General features: G+C 42.4%; 2 protein-coding genes across 8 annotated transcripts in view; both read right to left on the reverse strand.

Annotated features, from left to right (window-relative positions):
- PTPRT (protein tyrosine phosphatase receptor type T) overlaps positions 1–22509 on the reverse strand; it is a 641769-nt gene that overhangs the window by 563838 nt on the left and 55422 nt on the right. The gene's annotated exons all lie outside the window — the stretch shown is intronic.
- LOC138667887 (uncharacterized) lies at positions 10444–13768 on the reverse strand. The gene is made up of 4 exons (XM_069755968.1): positions 13233–13768; positions 12704–13131; positions 11328–11638; positions 10444–10666 (listed from the first exon to the last, which is right to left on the reverse strand). Exons 1-4 carry the CDS (start codon positions 13766–13768, stop codon positions 10661–10663), a joined length of 1281 nt encoding a protein of 426 aa, XP_069612069.1. The 3' UTR covers positions 10444–10660.

Genomic DNA, 22509 nt, shown 5'->3' on the forward strand with positions numbered 1-22509 from the left:
CGTTACGGACGCGGCGATACTAAATATGTGTACTTTTATTGTTTTTTTTTTTATTTAGATAAAGAAATGTATTTATGGGAATAATATTTTTATTTTTTTTTTCATTATTTTGGAATATTTTTTTTTATTTTTTTTTACACATTTGAAATTTTTTTTTTTTACTTTTTTACTTTGTCCCAGGGGGGGACATCACAGATCAGTGATCTGACAGTTTGCACAGCACTCTGTCAGATCACTGATCTGACATGCAGCGCTGCAGCCTTCACAGTGCCTGCTCTGAGCAGGCTCTGTGAAGCCACCTCCCTCCCTGCAGGACCCGGATCCGCGGCCATCTTGGATCCGGGGCTGGAGGGAGCAGGGAGGGAGGTGAGACCCTCGCAGCAACGCGATCACATCGCGTTGCTGCGGGGGGCTCAGGGAAGCCCGCAGGGAGCCCCCTCCCTGCGCGGTGCTTCCCTGTACCGCCGGCACATCGCGATCATCTTTGATCGCGGTGTGCCGGGGGTTAATGTGCCGGGGGCGGTCCGTGACCGCTGCTGGCACATAGTGCCGGATGTCAGCTGCGATAAACAGCTGACACCTGGCCGCGATCGGCGGCGCTCCCCCCGTGAGCGCTGCCGATCGCATATGACGTACTATTGCGTCCTTGGGAAGTAAAGCCCACCCCACATGGACGCAATAGTACGTCTAATGGCAGAAAGGGGTTAATAGCCTAGAGATGTCTCATCGCATTTCCCCGTCGCCTATGACTACAGTAGATGTCATAGTATCAGGGGAAATAAAACTACACCCATCGATAGTCATTGGTAAATGTAATTTTAACATTTTACTACCTTATCTGGGCATGTGGTCTGTGTGACATGGTCAGACACATCCTGTTTAGTTTATGAAGGGGGGCTCTGAAACTCACCTGCAATTAATGCAGTAACTGCCAAAAATTAGAAGGAAGAGGGACTTTGATACACCCTGTATTAGACATAGAGGAGGGCCTAATGTACTTTGTCTCATCATAATCTACCTCTTTAGACAATAATTGCCATTCCCCACCGTCATCTTCTTCTGACCTTGGCTGATCACTACACACAATCTCATTATGTCCCTCTTGAAATGAAAGGCCAGAATCAATAAATGGAAATGTAAAGAGCTCCTTGGAGTGCCCAAGTGTGGTATCACTTGCCTCCCGCAACTCGCCATGGTTGGAGTAAGGAGGATCAGGGTGAAGATTATGTGGTCCAGACTCTTGACTAGTGAGACTGGACCATGCGGAAGACGGTGGTGATGGGAAGCATACTGGAAGCATTATCTGACATCCAACCAACCACCTCTTCAAACTGTCTTGGCTTCAAGAATGGTGTCCCGCTCTTCCCTGCAAAGTGGGACAGGAAGCTGGAAGAGCTGGATGATCATGTTTGTTGTGCTCCTGAAGCAGGCACAGTTTCACGTGGCCCGTGGTCTCATCCTCTGTATGCACCATCAGCAGCAAGTCAACTTCCCGTCCCTTACTACAACTATTACATATTTTAAATTACGTATATAATATAGGTCTGCAAACATGATATTAATAAGGAAAAGAAAATAAGCAGCCCTGAAAAGGACTTTTGTTTTTAGGTTGCAGCAGCAGTATACCTATAGAAGGAATGTAAGACAATAAACCCTGCCTATATGCCTCTAAATAAATTATCTATCCTCCACCAGCTATCTCTACACTAAACGCAAGTAACTGCAGTTTTACTAGAGAAAGGGCATTTTGTTGCCCCGAAAAGGACTTTTGTTTTAATGGTGCAGCAGCAATATACAAGTACTGCAATAGCAATTTAACACTGCCTAAATGCCTGCTCTAATCTAAGCTCTCCCTCCTAGATCAGCTCTCCCTGAACTGCTTCAAACGGAGAGTTCTATAAGATCCGATGACAAAATGTGGCCTATCAAACACAGTAATGTAAGTAGTCGACATAGGTAAGGTATAACCATGTAAGGCAGGCAATCTCCGCATGTTTATTAGCTGTCTAACAGCTGAAAAACATGGGGGGCAGGAACTTGAGCATGGTAATCGATCAAGCAACGAGCGTAGTTGAGCACCCTGATGCTTGATCGAGTATTGAGCAGTGGCGAGAACGCTAGCTCATTGATAGTCCATGTTCATATATGTCTGCAATTCTGAAGAAGAAAAAATGTTTCCCTTTTGGATGGATTGCCTGCTCTAAAGGTCTTCCATGTTGGAAATCTTCATTTGATTGGACCGTCTCACCTCAGTTATAGCTCACCACAGTTGATAGTCCATTTCTAAGCTTGCTCATCGTATGGGACATGAAATTTGAATCATTTTGAAGGAGCAGGCCTACATAGTATGACTTCTAATGGAAGCCGGCACAAATTTTATTTTCTAAATCATACATATTCCTCAGATACTTCTGCATGAAATTGGAGGCATATACTGTAGAGCTAGAGTAGATATAGATGTCTATGGGTGATCTATTACAGCTGCATATGACATAAAGGTTGTAGAGAGCTGAAATACAGCCATAGGCTTGAGGTTTTAGCTTAGGCTGTACAACTTGTTATTCTGACTCTAAATGGCAAAAGTTGATCTGAAGGCGTATATGTGCTTTCTTTGACATAATGACTTTATCATCTTGGCTGATTGCCCTTTATGTGCATAATTCCAGTCCCTTCAGGTTCTTGAATGACAGTTCCATGCCTACATTCTAGTTAATCATCTTTGACCTATTCTACACTTTTTAATGAATACCTGATATATACTGTATATATATATATATATATATATATATATATATACACACACATATATATATATATATATATATATATATATATATATATATATATATGTATATATATATATATATATATATACATATACACTGCGTGCAGAATTATTAGGCAAGTTGTATTTTAGAGGATTATTTTTATTATTGATGAACAACTATAAACAACAACTGATAAACAACTATGTTCTCAATCAACCCAAAAGACTCAGAAATATCAAAGCTTAATATTTTTGGAAGTTGGAGTGGTGTTTTTTTTTATTTGGCTATCTTAGGAGGATATCTGTTTGTGCAGGTAACTATTACTGTGCAGAATTATTAGGCAACTTAATAAAAATCAAATATATTCCCATCTCAGTTGTATATTTTCACCAGGTAAACCAATATAACTGTACAAAATTTAGAAATAAACATTTCTGACATGCAAAAACTAAACCCCCAAAAATGAGTGACCAATATAGCCAGCTTTCTTTATGATGACACTCACCAGCCTTCCATCCATAGATTCTGTCAGTTGCTTGATCTGTTTGCGATCAACATTGCGTGCAGCAGCCACCACAGCCTCCCAGACACTGTTCCGAGAGGTGGACTGTAGATCTCACATTTTATGAGGGACCACAGGTTCTCTATGGGGTTCAGATCAGGTGAACAAGGGGGCCATGTCATTATGTTTTCTGACCTTTTTCTGTCATTATGTTTTATGACCTTTACTGTCCAGCCACGCTGTGGAGTAGTTGGAGGCATGTGATGGAGCATTGTCCTGCATGAAAATCATGTTTTTCTTGAACGATACCGACTTCTTTCTGTACCACTGCTTGAAGAAGTTGTCTTCCAGAAACTGGCAGTAGGTCTGGGAGTTGAGCTTCACTCCATCCCATAGCAGTACCCCACCTCCACCTTGCTGGCGTCTGAGTGGAGCTCTCTGCCCTTTACTGATCCAGCCTCTGGCCCATCAAGAGTCACTCTCATTTCATCAGTCCATAAAACCTTTGAAAAGTCAGTCTTAAGATATTTCTTGGCCCAGTCTTGACGTTTTATCTTATGTTTCTTGTTCAAAGGTGGTTGTTTTTCAGCCTTCCTTACCTTGGCCATGTCCCTCAGTATCGCACACCTTGTGCTTTTTGATACTCCAGTAATGTTGCAGCTCTGAAATATGGCAAAACTGGTGGCAAATGGCATCTTGGCAGCTTCACGCTTGATTTTCCTCAATTCTTGGGCAGTTATTTTGCACCTTTTTTGCCCAACACGCTTCTTGTGACCCTGTTGGCTATTTGCCATGAAACGCTCGATTGTTCGGTGATCACGCTTCAAATGTTTGGCAATTTCAACACTGCTGCATCCCTCTGCAAGACATCTCACAATTTTGGATTTCTCAGAGCGCATCAAATCTCTCTTCTGACCCATTTTGCCAAAGGGAAGGAAGTTGCCTAATAATTACGCACACCTTATATAGGGTGTTGATGTCATTAGACAGCACCCCTCCTCATTATAGAGATGCACATCACATGATTTACTTAATAGGCAGTTGGCTCTCAAGCCTGAACAACAGCTTGGAGTAGGACAACATGTATAAAAAGTATCATGTGATCAAAATACAACTTGCCTAATATTTCTGCACGCAGTGTGCAGTCTTCAGCATAAACGAATACACCCCCTTTGAAAAGTAATATTTTAATCAATATCTCACTGAATTCAAGAACAAGTTCCAAAATTTTGTCAAGACTGAGTTTTTTAGAGCAGTTTTTAACCCATAACATGAAAGTAGGTTTAATATATTAAATATTAAGTTTCATTACAAAATCTTCAGTTTTACTCAAATTATTTGATGCAAAAATAAAATAAAAACACAACAAAAACTACTACATCAAATATTATGTATAACCTCCATGAGTTTTAAGGACCGCACCAAGTAACTATGAAATTATCAAGTTGGCGACATATTGCAACGTCTATATTTTTCCATTCAAGAACAACCTTCTTAGTGTCTGCATGCTGGATGGTGGATGCTGGATGCTGAATGGAAAATGAAGCTCAACTTGTCTCTTTAGAATTCCCCATAGGTGTATCGATTGCGTTCAGATCAGGAGACTTGCATTTTTGAAGAACAGGGTGTGAATATTTTTCTGCCCAATGATGACAGAAGTATTCTACGAGTGATACCTTTATTGGCTAACCAGAAAATAATATTCACATTGATTTTTCTGGCTAACACGGTACCACAATACAATTTGTTATTGTACATCATGAAGAACAGGGTGAAAGTGAGTCTGTGGCCAAGTTTGTCTCCGATCTGATTTTTTAAAAATAAAGATCAAACTTTTTGAAAGGTTAAAGGCTGTTTCTACAAAGAGAATATCCTCTGCTGTTACTAATTAAATAATGTATAAGCAAACGGACTAAAGATGGCTTACTGTCCTAGGATAGAAGTGTTCTTGCATGAATGCATTCCTTTTAACCATGCCCCTAATCTGCATTAAAAAGTTATTTTAGGAGAGCAATAAAAAAAAAATAGATTAACTCATTTGATGGCCTGGCTTTTCACTTTACTGTACCAGATTTGCCCTTTTGCATTCTTCATCAAACAAAAGCGTAAAGATGAAGAGTAGTAGTAAAACGTAATAATATTCATTTCATTTATTACAAACATAGATGGTTACTTTGTTGAAAAGAAAGAACGTATTTAACCACTAGCAATATTTGTGCATTTAAAAATAAAACCATTTCTAAATAAAATTTAAACATAGGTAGAGTCAGAATATATGTATAAATGTGAACTGTGAGGTGAACAATCTGTGCAGTTATCCAGGGCAATGCTTCCAGAGAGAGCACTGACTCTAAGACATGTTTCAAACACTTATAAACCACTTTTTCTACTCCCCTGGCCTTGGGAATTCATGAAACACTAAAGTAAATGGCTAAAATCCATATTGGTCAAAAAGAAAGACTGCCAGCTCACTGATGTATCAGGTTATATTCATCTACCTAAGTCTATGGAGAGGAGAGGGAGAAGAGAAGGGATGAAACAAGTGAGAGAGTTTATCCTCATCCTCTCCTATTTGGTTTCTCCTTACTATTGCAGATTGCAATTCTCTTTTATCCCCACTTATCTACCCATGTCAGTCTGATTAGTGTAATCCTATATACTTTGACCTCACAACTCCCTGGGTGGGGTAGGGAATAGATAATGGTTAAGATAGGAGCATAGCAAAGGTATGTGACCATCTACAACTTCCAGGATAATCCTGAGGACAGGAATAGCCTAGGGCACCCCCTAGTTCAAAAGATCGGGTAGGTGCTCATAGTCCTTATTCACCATGTGGCAACTGATGTATAACGTCTTCCATAATGTTGCTGCTCCTTAATATATGCTACATAAAAACAAGGCACCTGGAGCCTCATGTCTCAGAGCATACCTCCCAACTGTCCCAAAATCTATGCTCAATTTACCAGGACATTATGTGGCGATATGCAAAGTGGGAGCATCATACTGAATGGGGAGGCATCTTTGGTGGCATCACACTGTGTGGGGGACATCTTTTTTACACAATTGCATTTACCGTACCTCTTTCCTGACTAATATGTTTTTAGGTATGCACTATATACTGTGTTTGGGAACTATCATAGCAGCTTGTCTCCAACCACTAGCTCAGAGACAATTAAAAATGAGAGAGAGAGAGAGAGAGCATGCAGAGGGAAAAACCAGGAGAAATTATTGTCATATACAACTACTGTTATTTCTCATGCGCACACACATAACAGCTTTCGCTGAAAATCCATGCATGAAACAACAATTTTTTTTTAAAGTCCAGCTATGTCTGTTTTATTTTACTTTATTGCCCTAAAAGGCAGCACCAGAATGCCGCAAACCTCAAGAAATACATCAGTGATGTGTGGATGAAGGAAGGTAACAACATTAAAAACATTTTCTTTTTCCAACCTTTTGATGTTGTTATATTTTAGCAAAGTACATACAATAATGCATTCTGATACAAATCTTCAGCATAGTCTAGGAGTTAAAAGATAAATTTATCTCCGTCTACAGTCGCCACTAGGGGGTGAATATGAGCCTACTGCATTCAGTTGAACATCACAGCAGTAGACAAGTGAAAGCTCTTAGCTTTCCCTTTAATGGCGACTTATAATAATCATAGCAAATGGAACGGTATTTTTAACATAAAACCACAAAAAAGAAAGATCAATTAGCGTGGACTAATCTAAGTGTGAACAAGTGCAAGCTGCTGTGACTGCATAACATACAAACCAAAGATTGCAGCATCAGTCTGTTTATTACCCCCTTCTCAGACTATAAATCTCACCCCCAAGCTGTTGGATTTCCTTCAACTGGTTAAGAAAAAGTAGGGGGACCCCTCACCATTTTTTCTTTAAGTTATTTATTTATTAACTAAATACCTGTACATTAAACTGCATATATCTATTCTATCTATTCTGACGGGTCTGATTAAATGTCGGATTTGCTCTGAGATAGGTGAATAAAAATCACGCATGGCCTGTACAAAAGTCCACACAACAAAATGACTAAAGGGTCCAAACAATATATAGAAAATTACAATTTATTAGTAAAAAATGACCAAAAAATTAGGTCAGACAACAAAGTGTAAGGGGAAAATATGCAAAAAGATTGAACATACATTGTGGAATATTGAAAATGTCAGAACACACCGGGACATTGGAAATAAATGAGGAAAACAAACTGTAACCTCATGTAAGGGCAAGAGCGCAATTTAACCATATAACCCAAACAAGTAAAATGGTTAATACCAATTACAGCCCTACCATGCCTGTGCTCAGTGCCGCAGCGAGTAACCACAGCAACATGCTTAGTATAAAGTAAACGCCTTAAAATAATACCATAATCATAATTACCAGAATATAGGCGATACCAGGCACTAGCCTACCAATGTCCCGCTCCGTCCGCCCCGACGCGCGTTTCGGACCTTCCTTCTTCCAAGGGGGTCTGTGTACCGTGCAATTTTTTTCTTGCACTCTTTGACTTGCATTGAGAGTCTCGGCCAATATATGCGGCTACTCGCAGCATGCAGTGGTTTTTTTTCTAAGTCTGATCCGAGTTGAGAAAAAAATTGCAGATGAACACAGAAACATTAACGAACATTGCACTAGTCCATTTTAAATTCAGATGAGTATGATGCCTAAGGCTGTTTTGAGCTAGTGCCGGGTCCTACCTACCCTTTAAATTTGTAGGATTTTAGCTCGGGAGAGGCGTATGTGATAAATATTAGGTATAGGGTCCCACCAGAGAGAGTTCACCTTGTTATGGCTGGTTGGCACATATAAATTCACCAATTTATGCACTAATTATCTTCATTTTATAAGTGTATTCCAGATAGTAGTAATGTAGTTTATATTCCACATATTCTATTAATTGCATATATCTTAGCGCCCACAATGAGCTGCTGTGAGAACAAAAAGGGGGTGTAGGCGCACAACCATAGCAGTCACATATGAACAGGGGGTGCATGTAGCAGAAAATAACATATACAAAGGAAAGAAAAAAGACACTGCTACAAAGTTGCACACCACCCGATATATAAACAAATTACAAAAAACACTTTATTGGCAAAACAATAAAAACAATTAAAAACACTATATCACCACAGACCACCTGGATACAAAAATACATATTCATATATTTAAACAATAATACAGTCTGTCACCCAGCCCATAGGATATACTAAGCATATATAACAATACTATCCTACCTAATGGCTCATGGGGAATCTAAGAGTAACCAGGAGGGTAACTCACAAACCCTCAAGATGAATAAGGCCAAATAGCCACAAGACACCCATATGAACCGATGGAGACAGAAAATACCAATCATAGGTCAAAAGAGCATAATACCTGTAATCGAACACGAGCCAAACTATATACTGGCAAGCCAAAGTATCCAGGGGACTTGGTGGACCATAGCCCCACGCGTATCGCCTCCCAAATGAGGCTTCGTCAGGGGAAGTATGTGCCCAGCCAATAAACGGGTGTTTATATAGAACCACAATTATGTCTAGAGCTCTTACCGGTGTGTGTATGCGTCTGGCCATGAGAGCTGCAGCGCCACCTCCAAAACCGGAAGCGGAAATGACAGGACTAGAGGCTCGAAAGCCCGGCATGTAGAATAACCGCAGGATGCACATGAACCGCGCGTGCGCAGTAATGTCCAAAGCAGCCCCGTAGCAACAGGAGCTGCGATCACCCCCAAGCCATTAACAGCGCACCCAAGTAATCACAAAGACCGGCGCACTAAGCGCCCACATATAAGCACAAAAGTGCACACAAGGCACACCTGCATAATATAATAATATGCCGTATTTACAAAAGGGGCGCAGTCAGGAAGAAAACTGCAGTCTCCCTCAAACCGAGAACAGCACACCTGGAGGACTACACGGCCCAGCGTGCCCAGCACCGCCTAAAGGCAAAGGGTGCATGGGCCACGCATGCACCATAGTACTAGAAAAAATACAATCAAAATACAGAAACGCCTGTATAGTATAAGCGCCTGTATAAGAATAGCACCATAGTGCAGAAACCATGTAAATAAATAAACTAGCGCGCGTCCGCGACTAGTATCAAACAGATATCCCTCTTAATGTATGCCAATAGACATGAGTCCCTCCCTGCGTATGCCCGGGAAATATTCCCGAGCCGGCGCAGACAGGTTACAAAAATAAATAGAAAGGAAGAACAAGGGCCCAGGTAGAGGAGAAAAGAAGAGAGTGTAAAGCACTACAATCCCCCACAGATATATAGAAGCCAAAAGAGCGATCGAACCTACAAACCAGGGGGCAAGATATATCTCACTTACACATGGATACCAATCCACACCTATAGACTCAAGGGACCACATATACAATCACATACACAATCAACCCATATAGAAACCATCCATGTAAGGGGTCTCACACATACCCATACATACAACACAACACATAACAACTATACCTACACAAAACAACCCATATATACAACATGTATACATAGCAAAACCTCACATATCCCATAATGCCTAAAGGGGGGGTAAAAAAAAAAAAAAAAAAAAAAAAAAAAAAAAGGGGGGGGGGGAAGGGAGGGAAAAGGTGGAGGTGGACGGGGAAGGGGAAAAAAGGACATACAACAAATCACCACACTAAAACAATAATAATAATAAACAAATAACACAATAATTAAATATTTATTGTATATGATATATAATGTAATGTATCTTAATTAGACACTAGTCCAAGAATAGGTATATCTAAGGCCACAAGAGGGAATAATAATGTGGGACCAGCCCATCCCTAATAAGACTATATATGCTTCGAAAGGCCTACCTAAAAAACTACTATCCCACGTATCCAAGCACCATACCACGAACCCCCCCACACGTACTACCATATGCATAAACCACAAGCCCGTACCCATGAGCCAACCTAAATCTCCAATACTACCCCCATGAGCCAAACAAGCATATATTATATAATAAATGGCACAATATCCAAGGGGGAAAGACAAAATCAGTATTGGGGAAAAAGAAAATCACTATTATTTTTAATCCCACGGTAGCCTAGAATCCAAAATTGGGAATGATATCCAAATGAAGAGCCGTCCATGATATATGCTTCATTCTCATCCTAGATTCCATATATGTAGCATCTTTTCTCTGACTCCACAGGAGGGCAACTTAGGAATCATAACCAAATGAAGAACCATCCATGATGTATGCTTCATGCTCATCCTAGATTCCATATATGTAGCATCTTTTCTCCGACTCCACAAAAGGGCAAGAAGAAGGAAAGGACACAGTCCAATAGTCCACATGTGCGTAGATTAGCCAAGGAATCCGGTGAATAGCAGCTCCTCATTCAAACCTGTAGGAGCAACAGATCTCAAATTAAAAATCCACCGTGACTCTACTTGGAGTAGGCGTTTTGTGGGGGAGCCCCCCCTCTCCGACATAAAGATCTTTTCTAATCCAATCACCCGTATATTCATGGTACTCCCAGAATGGTGTGTTAGGAAGTGGGCCGCCACCGAGGTCAGGGTCCTCCCCTTATCACTATCACTTCTTGCCAGATTGATAGTAGAGAAGTGTTTTTGGACCCTCCGTCGCAATTCCTGAGAGGTCTGGCCCACATAGACCATCTTGCAAGGACAGATAAGAGCATAAATGACATATCTTGTCCTGCAGTTGATATACCCCCCAAGCTTATATGTCACACCATCGACGGGATTTTGAAAAAATTCCCTAGTTGGACCCATGTGGGGACAGATGTTACAGTCCCCACAGGGAAAAGACCCCCTAAGCCTCACCCCACGATTAAGCCGGGTAGTCTGTCGTTTGTAATGACTTTTAACCAGGAGGTCCCTCAAATTGGGTGCCCTCCTGGCTACCAAGAGAGGCCGTTCACCAACAATATTAGAGGTATTCAAATCCGTGGTGAGAATGCCCCAATGCCTACGTAAGATGCCCCCCAATTGTGACCAATGCGTGTTATAATTGGTTATAAACCTGGGAACATTGTCCCGTACCTTGCGTGTCGAGTTCAATAAAGACTCCTGTGTCTCACTCCTCGCCCTCTGGAAGGCCGATGATATACACCTCTGAGGATAGTTCCTCTCTTTAAAACGGGAAGTCAACGCCAGGGCCTCTGACTTAAAATCTTCATCACGTGTACAATTCCTTCTTGTTCTTAGAAACTGTCCGATAGGGACTCCGTGTCTCGTGTGCTGGGGATGGAAACTTCTGAAATCCAGGAGACCATTTGTTGCTGTAGGTTTACGATACAATTTCGTAATAATTGTATCATTTTCCATCACCACCTCCAGATCCAAAAAGGTGACTGAGGAGGAAGATAACGAATACGTCAAAAAGATGTTATGGGAATTCCCATTCAACCTGTCCATAAATATCCTACACTCAGCCTCTGTCCCAGACCAAACGAAAAACACGTCGTCGATAAAGCGCATCCAATGATGCACTCTATCTTTAAACATGTCAAGCACATATACCACGGTGGTCTCACACCAACCTAAAAATAGGTTGGCGATGGCCGGGGCACATCTGGCCCCCATGGCCACACCCGAGGTCTGGAGATAATATGTCCTGTCGAATGTGAAATAATTGTGCTTTAGGACAAATTCCATAAGGTCCACAATCAATGAATCGTGCATTCTATCAGAATGCCCTACCTGGTCCAAGAAATAGAGGACCGCTCTAACTGCATCATCATGATTGATGTTGGAGTAGAGGGCCTCTACATCACACGTGACCAGAACCGTCTCCTTTGGTAACACAATGCCCTGGCAACTCCTGATGAAATGGGAGGAATCAAGTATAAAGGAGGGTAGTTTCTTAACCAGGGGCTGCAGGAAGTGATCAACATATATGCAGATTTTCTCGCATAGACTCCCAATACTGGCCACAATTGGGCGACCTGGTGGTTTACAGAGATCTTTATGTACCTTGGGGAGCATGTAAAAGGTAGCTGTAATTGGGTATTCCACCCACATGAAATTAAATTCATGACCATTGATGATCCCCAGGTCCCGGGCCCTTTCTAAAAGTCCCCTTAATTTAACTGAAAACACCCCTGTAGGGTCAGATGGTAATTTTCGGTAAAACCGCGTGTTATCCAGCTGACGGTGGGCCTCCTCCAAATAGAGGGTATGTGGCCACAAGACCACATTACCCCCTTTATCAGCCTCCTTAATTAAGAAGGCCGGATTGGATTTCAAATTAAAAATGGCTCGTTGTTCTTCTTTCCCCAAATTACTCGGTGTACCAGAAAAGGGACGTAACTGAAGAATATCCTTCTTCACCAGCTCAAAAAATACCCTTATAGCCGGCACTAGAGAGAAAGGGGGGGCCACCATAGATTTATTCTTATGGGGAAAACGATCCTTACCACTCTCGATGGCATCCTCCTGTAACAGTTGTAATAGATCTTGAAGCACTCGTTGGTCCGTCTGGTCCAATCCATCCCTGTCCTGTGGTCTGCTGTGAAGAACTTGTAAAACCAAGCACCTACAAAATAAATACAGGTCCTTGACCAATGTAAACTTATCTATATTATGCACCGGGGAAAATGTCAAACCCCTTTGTAACACCGATAGTTCAACCGAAGTAAGCTTGTACTCCGATAAGTTAATGACCTGCAATTTACCTGATGGTCCCTGTGAAACAGGTGATGGAGACACGGACTCTAATGGTGCTTCTATTTGTGGAAGAGTTTGTGCCGTTTCGGTGTCCTGCGGCCCCCAAATCTGGTGAACCGTCGAGGCGGCTGGGCGGTGTTTAAGACCCCTTCTAGTCCGGCGTCTGGCTCGCTGTCGGCTGATGATAAAAAATCACTGCTGGACGAGTGAACACCACCTCCTTCACCCCTAGACGGCCCTGATGCTGTCCCAGGCTGTCTGGAAATCTGGGGGGCCTGCCTGCGATTCCCTTGATGTTTCCACTGGAATGCTTGCTGAGTGTCGAAGTCCTTACGATCACGGAAAAATTTAGACCTCTTCTTTTCCCTAATGTCATGGTCGTATTTATCTAAGGTATCCTTAAGTCTAATCTTGAAGGGCTGAACCTGCGTCTTATCGTCATAATTGGGCAATTTTGACTCCAGATCTTTAATATGGTTCTTGGTGCTCATAAGTAACTCCCTATCGTGCTCTAAAAGCATATTCATTATAATATTTGAACACCGTACCAGTCCTTGTTCCCATGTAGAGCGAAAGGACACAGAAGGTTCCCATGCAGGATAAATTGGAACTCTAAGGCCCCGGGGTACAATATTGGCCTTGATGTACTCTTCTAGGCTGCGGATATTCCACCACAATCTGATCCCCAATCTATGGGCCGAAGTCAATTCAGCTGACAGTGTGGTAAACTCAGAGCCTGGTACATTAGTATCCGTGGAGGAGAAGACATTAATAGATTCAGCGCGCCAGGCTGCCTCCCGCGCATCCCAATCCATGGCGTACTAAACACCGAAAAGAGCTACAAAACACAATTATATAATTGTATAAATATTCTGATAATAATTCCCCAAAATAGGGTGTGTGCCACCAAAAAGAAAACCTGCTATCAGAGCCAGGCTACAAATAATGTGAGAACAAAAAGGGGGTGTAGGCGCACAACCATAGCAGTCACATATGAACAGGGGGTGCATGTAGCAGAAAATAACATATACAAAGGAAAGAAAAAAGACACTGCTACAAAGTTGCACACCACCCGATATATAAACAAATTACAAAAAACACTTTATTGGCAAAACAATAAAAACAATTAAAAACACTATATCACCACAGACCACCTGGATACAAAAATACATATTCATATATTTAAACAATAATACAGTCTGTCACCCAGCCCATAGGATATACTAAGCATATATAACAATACTATCCTACCTAATGGCTCATGGGGAATCTAAGAGTAACCAGGAGGGTAACTCACAAACCCTCAAGATGAATAAGGCCAAATAGCCACAAGACACCCATATGAACCGATGGAGACAGAAAATACCAATCATAGGTCAAAAGAGCATAATACCTGTAATCGAACACGAGCCAAACTATATACTGGCAAGCCAAAGTATCCAGGGGACTTGGTGGACCATAGCCCCACGCGTATCGCCTCCCAAATGAGGCTTCGTCAGGGGAAGTATGTGCCCAGCCAATAAACGGGTGTTTATATAGAACCACAATTATGTCTAGAGCTCTTACCGGTGTGTGTATGCGTCTGGCCATGAGAGCTGCAGCGCCACCTCCAAAACCGGAAGCGGAAATGACAGGACTAGAGGCTCGAAAGCCCGGCATGTAGAATAACCGCAGGATGCACATGAACCGCGCGTGCGCAGTAATGTCCAAAGCAGCCCCGTAGCAACAGGAGCTGCGATCACCCCCAAGCCATTAACAGCGCACCCAAGTAATCACAAAGACCGGCGCACTAAGCGCCCACATATAAGCACAAAAGTGCACACAAGGCACACCTGCATAATATAATAATATGCCGTATTTACAAAAGGGGCGCAGTCAGGAAGAAAACTGCAGTCTCCCTCAAACCGAGAACAGCACACCTGGAGGACTACACGGCCCAGCGTGCCCAGCACCGCCTAAAGGCAAAGGGTGCATGGGCCACGCATGCACCATAGTACTAGAAAAAATACAATCAAAATACAGAAACGCCTGTATAGTATAAGCGCCTGTATAAGAATAGCACCATAGTGCAGAAACCATGTAAATAAATAAACTAGCGCGCGTCCGCGACTAGTATCAAACAGATATCCCTCTTAATGTATGCCAATAGACATGAGTCCCTCCCTGCGTATGCCCGGGAAATATTCCCGAGCCGGCGCAGACAGGTTACAAAAATAAATAGAAAGGAAGAACAAGGGCCCAGGTAGAGGAGAAAAGAAGAGAGTGTAAAGCACTACAATCCCCCACAGATATATAGAAGCCAAAAGAGCGATCGAACCTACAAACCAGGGGGCAAGATATATCTCACTTACACATGGATACCCTCCTGGTTACTCTTAGATTCCCCATGAGCCATTAGGTAGGATAGTATTGTTATATATGCTTAGTATATCCTATGGGCTGGGTGACAGACTGTATTATTGTTTAAATATATGAATATGTATTTTTGTATCCAGGTGGTCTGTGGTGATATAGTGTTTTTAATTGTTTTTATTGTTTTGCCAATAAAGTGTTTTTTGTAATTTGTTTATATATCGGGTGGTGTGCAACTTTGTAGCAGTGTCTTTTTTCTTTCCTTTGTATATGTTATTTTCTGCTACATGCACCCCCTGTTCATATGTGACTGCTATGGTTGTGCGCCTACACCCCCTTTTTGTTCTCACATTATTTGTAGCCTGGCTCTGATAGCAGGTTTTCTTTTTGGTGGCACACACCCTATTTTGGGGAATTATTATCAGAATATTTATACAATTATATAATTGTGTTTTGTAGCTCTTTTCGGTGTTTAGTACGCCATGGATTGGGATGCGCGGGAGGCAGCCTGGCGCGCTGAATCTATTAATGTCTTCTCCTCCACGGATACTAATGTACCAGGCTCTGAGTTTACCACACTGTCAGCTGAATTGACTTCGGCCCATAGATTGGGGATCAGATTGTGGTGGAATATCCGCAGCCTAGAAGAGTACATCAAGGCCAATATTGTACCCCGGGGCCTTAGAGTTCCAATTTATCCTGCATGGGAACCTTCTGTGTCCTTTCGCTCTACATGGGAACAAGGACTGGTACGGTGTTCAAATATTATAATGAATATGCTTTTAGAGCACGATAGGGAGTTACTTATGAGCACCAAGAACCATATTAAAGATCTGGAGTCAAAATTGCCCAATTATGACGATAAGACGCAGGTTCAGCCCTTCAAGATTAGACTTAAGGATACCTTAGATAAATACGACCATGACATTAGGGAAAAGAAGAGGTCTAAATTTTTCCGTGATCGTAAGGACTTCGACACTCAGCAAGCATTCCAGTGGAAACATCAAGGGAATCGCAGGCAGGCCCCCCAGATTTCCAGACAGCCTGGGACAGCATCAGGGCCGTCTAGGGGTGAAGGAGGTGGTGTTCACTCGTCCAGCAGTGATTTTTTATCATCAGCCGACAGCGAGCCAGACGCCGGACTAGAAGGGGTCTTAAACACCGCCCAGCCGCCTCGACGGTTCACCAGATTTGGGGGCCGCAGGACACCGAAACGGCACAAACTCTTCCACAAATAGAAGCACCATTAGAGTCCGTGTCTCCATCACCTGTTTCACAGGGACCATCAGGTAAATTGCAGGTCATTAACTTATCGGAGTACAAGCTTACTTCGGTTGAACTATCGGTGTTACAAAGGGGTTTGACATTTTCCCCGGTGCATAATATAGATAAGTTTACATTGGTCAAGGACCTGTATTTATTTTGTAGGTGCTTGGTTTTACAAGTTCTTCACAGCAGACCACAGGACAGGGATGGATTGGACCAGACGGACCAACGAGTGCTTCAAGATCTATTACAACTGTTACAGGAGGATGCCATCGAGAGTGGTAAGGATCGTTTTCCCCATAAGAATAAATCTATGGTGGCCCCCCCTTTCTCTCTAGTGCCGGCTATAAGGGTATTTTTTGAGCTGGTGAAGAAGGATATTCTTCAGTTACGTCCCTTTTCTGGTACACCGAGTAATTTGGGGAAAGAAGAACAACGAGCCATTTTTAATTTGAAATCCAATCCGGCCTTCTTAATTAAGGAGGCTGATAAAGGGGGTAATGTGGTCTTGTGGCCACATACCCTCTATTTGGAGGAGGCCCACCGTCAGCTGGATAACACGCGGTTTTACCGAAAATTACCATCTGACCCTACAGGGGTGTTTTCAGTTAAATTAAGGGGACTTTTAGAAAGGGCCCGGGACCTGGGGATCATCAATGGTCATGAATTTAATTTCATGTGGGTGGAATACCCAATTACAGCTACCTTTTACATGCTCCCCAAGGTACATAAAGATCTCTGTAAACCACCAGGTCGCCCAATTGTGGCCAGTATTGGGAGTCTATGCGAGAAAATCTGCATATATGTTGATCACTTCCTGCAGCCCCTGGTTAAGAAACTACCCTCCTTTATACTTGATTCCTCCCATTTCATCAGGAGTTGCCAGGGCATTGTGTTACCAAAGGAGACGGTTCTGGTCACGTGTGATGTAGAGGCCCTCTACTCCAACATCAATCATGATGATGCAGTTAGAGCGGTCCTCTATTTCTTGGACCAGGTAGGGCATTCTGATAGAATGCACGATTCATTGATTGTGGACCTTATGGAATTTGTCCTAAAGCACAATTATTTCACATTCGACAGGACATATTATCTCCAGACCTCGGGTGTGGCCATGGGGGCCAGATGTGCCCCGGCCATCGCCAACCTATTTTTAGGTTGGTGGGAGGCCACCGTGGTATATGTGCTTGACATGTTTAAAGATAGAGTGCATCATTGGATGCGCTTTATCGACGACGTGTTTTTCGTTTGGTCTGGGACAGAGGCTGAGTGTAGGATATTTATGGACAGGTTGAATGGGAATTCCCATAACATCTTTTTGACGTATTCGTTATCTTCCTCCTCAGTCACCTTTTTGGATCTGGAGGTGGTGATGGAAAATGATACAATTATTACGAAATTGTATCGTAAACCTACAGCAACAAATGGTCTCCTGGATTTCAGAAGTTTCCATCCCCAGCACACAAGACACGGAGTCCCTATCGGACAGTTTCTAAGAACAAGAAGGAATTGTACACGTGATGAAGATTTTAAGTCAGAGGCCCTGGCGTTGACTTCCCGTTTTAAAGAGAGGAACTATCCTCAGAGGTGTATATCATCGGCCTTCCAGAGGGCGAGGAGTGAGACACAGGAGTCTTTATTGAACTCGACACGCAAGGTACGGGACAATGTTCCCAGGTTTATAACCAATTATAACACGCATTGGTCACAATTGGGGGGCATCTTACGTAGGCATTGGGGCATTCTCACCACGGATTTGAATACCTCTAATATTGTTGGTGAACGGCCTCTCTTGGTAGCCAGGAGGGCACCCAATTTGAGGGACCTCCTGGTTAAAAGTCATTACAAACGACAGACTACCCGGCTTAATCGTGGGGTGAGGCTTAGGGGGTCTTTTCCCTGTGGGGACTGTAACATCTGTCCCCACATGGGTCCAACTAGGGAATTTTTTCAAAATCCCGTCGATGGTGTGACATATAAGCTTGGGGGGTATATCAACTGCAGGACAAGATATGTCATTTATGCTCTTATCTGTCCTTGCAAGATGGTCTATGTGGGCCAGACCTCTCAGGAATTGCGACGGAGGGTCCAAAAACACTTCTCTACTATCAATCTGGCAAGAAGTGATAGTGATAAGGGGAGGACCCTGACCTCGGTGGCGGCCCACTTCCTAACACACCATTCTGGGAGTACCATGAATATACGGGTGATTGGATTAGAAAAGATCTTTATGTCGGAGAGGGGGGGCTCCCCCACAAAACGCCTACTCCAAGTAGAGTCACGGTGGATTTTTAATTTGAGATCTGTTGCTCCTACAGGTTTGAATGAGGAGCTGCTATTCACCGGATTCCTTGGCTAATCTACGCACATGTGGACTATTGGACTGTGTCCTTTCCTTCTTCTTGCCCTTTTGTGGAGTCGGAGAAAAGATGCTACATATATGGAATCTAGGATGAGCATGAAGCATACATCATGGATGGTTCTTCATTTGGTTATGATTCCTAAGTTGCCCTCCTGTGGAGTCAGAGAAAAGATGCTACATATATGGAATCTAGGATGAGAATGAAGCATATATCATGGACGGCTCTTCATTTGGATATCATTCCCAATTTTGGATTCTAGGCTACCGTGGGATTAAAAATAATAGTGATTTTCTTTTTCCCCAATACTGATTTTGTCTTTCCCCCTTGGATATTGTGCCATTTATTATATAATATATGCTTGTTTGGCTCATGGGGGTAGTATTGGAGATTTAGGTTGGCTCATGGGTACGGGCTTGTGGTTTATGCATATGGTAGTACGTGTGGGGGGGTTCGTGGTATGGTGCTTGGATACGTGGGATAGTAGTTTTTTAGGTAGGCCTTTCGAAGCATATATAGTCTTATTAGGGATGGGCTGGTCCCACATTATTATTCCCTCTTGTGGCCTTAGATATACCTATTCTTGGACTAGTGTCTAATTAAGATACATTACATTATATATCATATACAATAAATATTTAATTATTGTGTTATTTGTTTATTATTATTATTGTTTTAGTGTGGTGATTTGTTGTATGTCCTTTTTTCCCCTTCCCCGTCCACCTCCACCTTTTCCCTCCCTTCCCCCCCCCCTTTTTTTTTTTTTTTTTTTTTTTTTTTTTTTTTTTTTTTTTTTTTTTTACCCCCCCTTTAGGCATTATGGGATATGTGAGGTTTTGCTATGTATACATGTTGTATATATGGGTTGTTTTGTGTAGGTATAGTTGTTATGTGTTGTGTTGTATGTATGGGTATGTGTGAGACCCCTTACATGGATGGTTTCTATATGGGTTGATTGTGTATGTGATTGTATATGTGGTCCCTTGAGTCTATAGGTGTGGATTGGTATCCATGTGTAAGTGAGATATATCTTGCCCCCTGGTTTGTAGGTTCGATCGCTCTTTTGGCTTCTATATATCTGTGGGGGATTGTAGTGCTTTACACTCTCTTCTTTTCTCCTCTACCTGGGCCCTTGTTCTTCCTTTCTATTTATTTTTGTAACCTGTCTGCGCCGGCTCGGGAATATTTCCCGGGCATACGCAGGGAGGGACTCATGTCTATTGGCATACATTAAGAGGGATATCTGTTTGATACTAGTCGCGGACGCGCGCTAGTTTATTTATTTACATGGTTTCTGCACTATGGTGCTATTCTTATACAGGCGCTTATACTATACAGGCGTTTCTGTATTTTGATTGTATTTTTTCTAGTACTATGGTGCATGCGTGGCCCATGCACCCTTTGCCTTTAGGCGGTGCTGGGCACGCTGGGCCGTGTAGTCCTCCAGGTGTGCTGTTCTCGGTTTGAGGGAGACTGCAGTTTTCTTCCTGACTGCGCCCCTTTTGTAAATACGGCATATTATTATATTATGCAGGTGTGCCTTGTGTGCACTTTTGTGCTTATATGTGGGCGCTTAGTGCGCCGGTCTTTGTGATTACTTGGGTGCGCTGTTAATGGCTTGGGGGTGATCGCAGCTCCTGTTGCTACGGGGCTGCTTTGGACATTACTGCGCACGCGCGGTTCATGTGCATCCTGCGGTTATTCTACATGCCGGGCTTTCGAGCCTCTAGTCCTGTCATTTCCGCTTCCGGTTTTGGAGGTGGCGCTGCAGCTCTCATGGCCAGACGCATACACACACCGGTAAGAGCTCTAGACATAATTGTGGTTCTATATAAACACCCGTTTATTGGCTGGGCACATACTTCCCCTGACGAAGCCTCATTTGGGAGGCGATACGCGTGGGGCTATGGTCCACCAAGTCCCCTGGATACTTTGGCTTGCCAGTATATAGTTTGGCTCGTGTTCGATTACAGGTATTATGCTCTTTTGACCTATGATTGGTATTTTCTGTCTCCATCGGTTCATATGGGTGTCTTGTGGCTATTTGGCCTTATTCATCTTGAGGGTTTGTGAGTTACCCTCCTGGTTACTCTTAGATTCCCCATGAGCCATTAGGTAGGATAGTATTGTTATATATGCTTAGTATATCCTATGGGCTGGGTGACAGACTGTATTATTGTTTAAATATATGAATATGTATTTTTGTATCCAGGTGGTCTGTGGTGATATAGTGTTTTTAATTGTTTTTATTGTTTTGCCAATAAAGTGTTTTTTGTAATTTGTTTATATATCGGGTGGTGTGCAACTTTGTAGCAGTGTCTTTTTTCTTTCCTTCACAATGAGCTGCTGTGCTCTTTAGTTTGTATAAAACTATAAAATTAAGCTGAGAAATGTTTCAGTTAAAGGGTTTGGATCAATTGACTTTTGCCTCTATGTGCTGGTTCATAGAGACTAAATTACAACATAATACACAGGCCACAGACAGAGTGACACTGTTCTTGCAAAGATAAAGCAGATCCTTTTATTAATCTCAGAAAATGAATTCCTCTTATATAACAGTTGCAGAAAAATCATTCTAGTGGGAAGAGCCAAAAGTAAAATATAGCATGCTTTACTAGCCATTCCCGTACAAAAGTTACTCTTTATATCCAGGTCTAAAAATATACAGTATATTACATCACCACAAAAGCTGTAAATGGAAGGAGCTGGCAATAATGTCAATACTATAGAATTTTCCAGCCCTGACCAACCCTATATTATATTATCAGAACAAGTCCGCCAGATCTTCTTTATCGCTTGGGAGCATGTGTCTTTGATGATGAGAGCAGAGAGCATGAAGCAAAGCTTATACCTGTTGAGTCTAGAAACCAAGTCATCCGTTCAGCAAATCTCTTCTAGTGAAAATGTGTGCAGATTGCACATCCTGGTAAGATGGCAATCGTAACACATTCCCGTCCTGACTGAATGCAGATTTGTAGTGCCTCTGTGCAGGTTTTGTAGTGTATGTGATACTTTTTTATTATCTGTTTTGCTCATTTATATTTTTAAAATGAATGTACACTCTTGGATAACATTTTTTTTTAGTCTAAATTTGAGATGAAGGAATGTCATGAGATGTAAATTGGGCAGATTGCTCAAATTTGACAGAGAAGGTTGATTTGTGTCAAATTGAATGCTCCTAATTAAGCTCTGAGGTGTCTCTAGAACATAGGGTGTATAACAAAATGAATCCTTCCTTTTACCGTCACATGTCCCATTTTAGCCCACCATTTGACGGCTTATTTTTGATGTCCCCCAGTGTGCCACATCCTCCTCGGTCTTATCTTCGCTCTAGACTGGGGTTTCCAGCACTTAGTTGACCTCTGACATCATGGCACATGTATCGTGCACCATGATGTGAAATGTCTATTCAGCGGCACACATCATGGTGTCACAACGATAAAATGCGCGAATGTGACTCTCAGGGGCCTACTTGCTGCCGGAAGTCATAGAGTAGAATGAAGAAGACCAAGGAGAACATTGCTTACCGGACAACATTAGAAAGAAGAGGCACTTAGGACCGGTCACTGGCCTATGGT

Source organism: Ranitomeya imitator, chromosome 2 (genome assembly GCF_032444005.1).
Source record: "Ranitomeya imitator isolate aRanImi1 chromosome 2, aRanImi1.pri, whole genome shotgun sequence".
In the NCBI taxonomy this organism is placed as follows: Eukaryota; Metazoa; Chordata; class Amphibia; order Anura; family Dendrobatidae; genus Ranitomeya; species Ranitomeya imitator.

Coding starts and splice junctions, on each gene's coding strand:
- LOC138667887 (XM_069755968.1), bottom strand. CDS start 13,768: ATGGATTGGGATGCGCGGGAGGCAGCCTGGCGCGCTGAATCTATTAAT. Junction 13,132..13,232: donor AAACATCAAGGGAATCGCAG/GCAGGCCCCCCA, acceptor TTTTATCATCAG/CCGACAGCGAGCCAGACGCC. Junction 11,639..12,703: donor GGAGGATGCCATCGAGAGTG/GTAAGGATCGTT, acceptor CTTCCTCCTCAG/TCACCTTTTTGGATCTGGAG.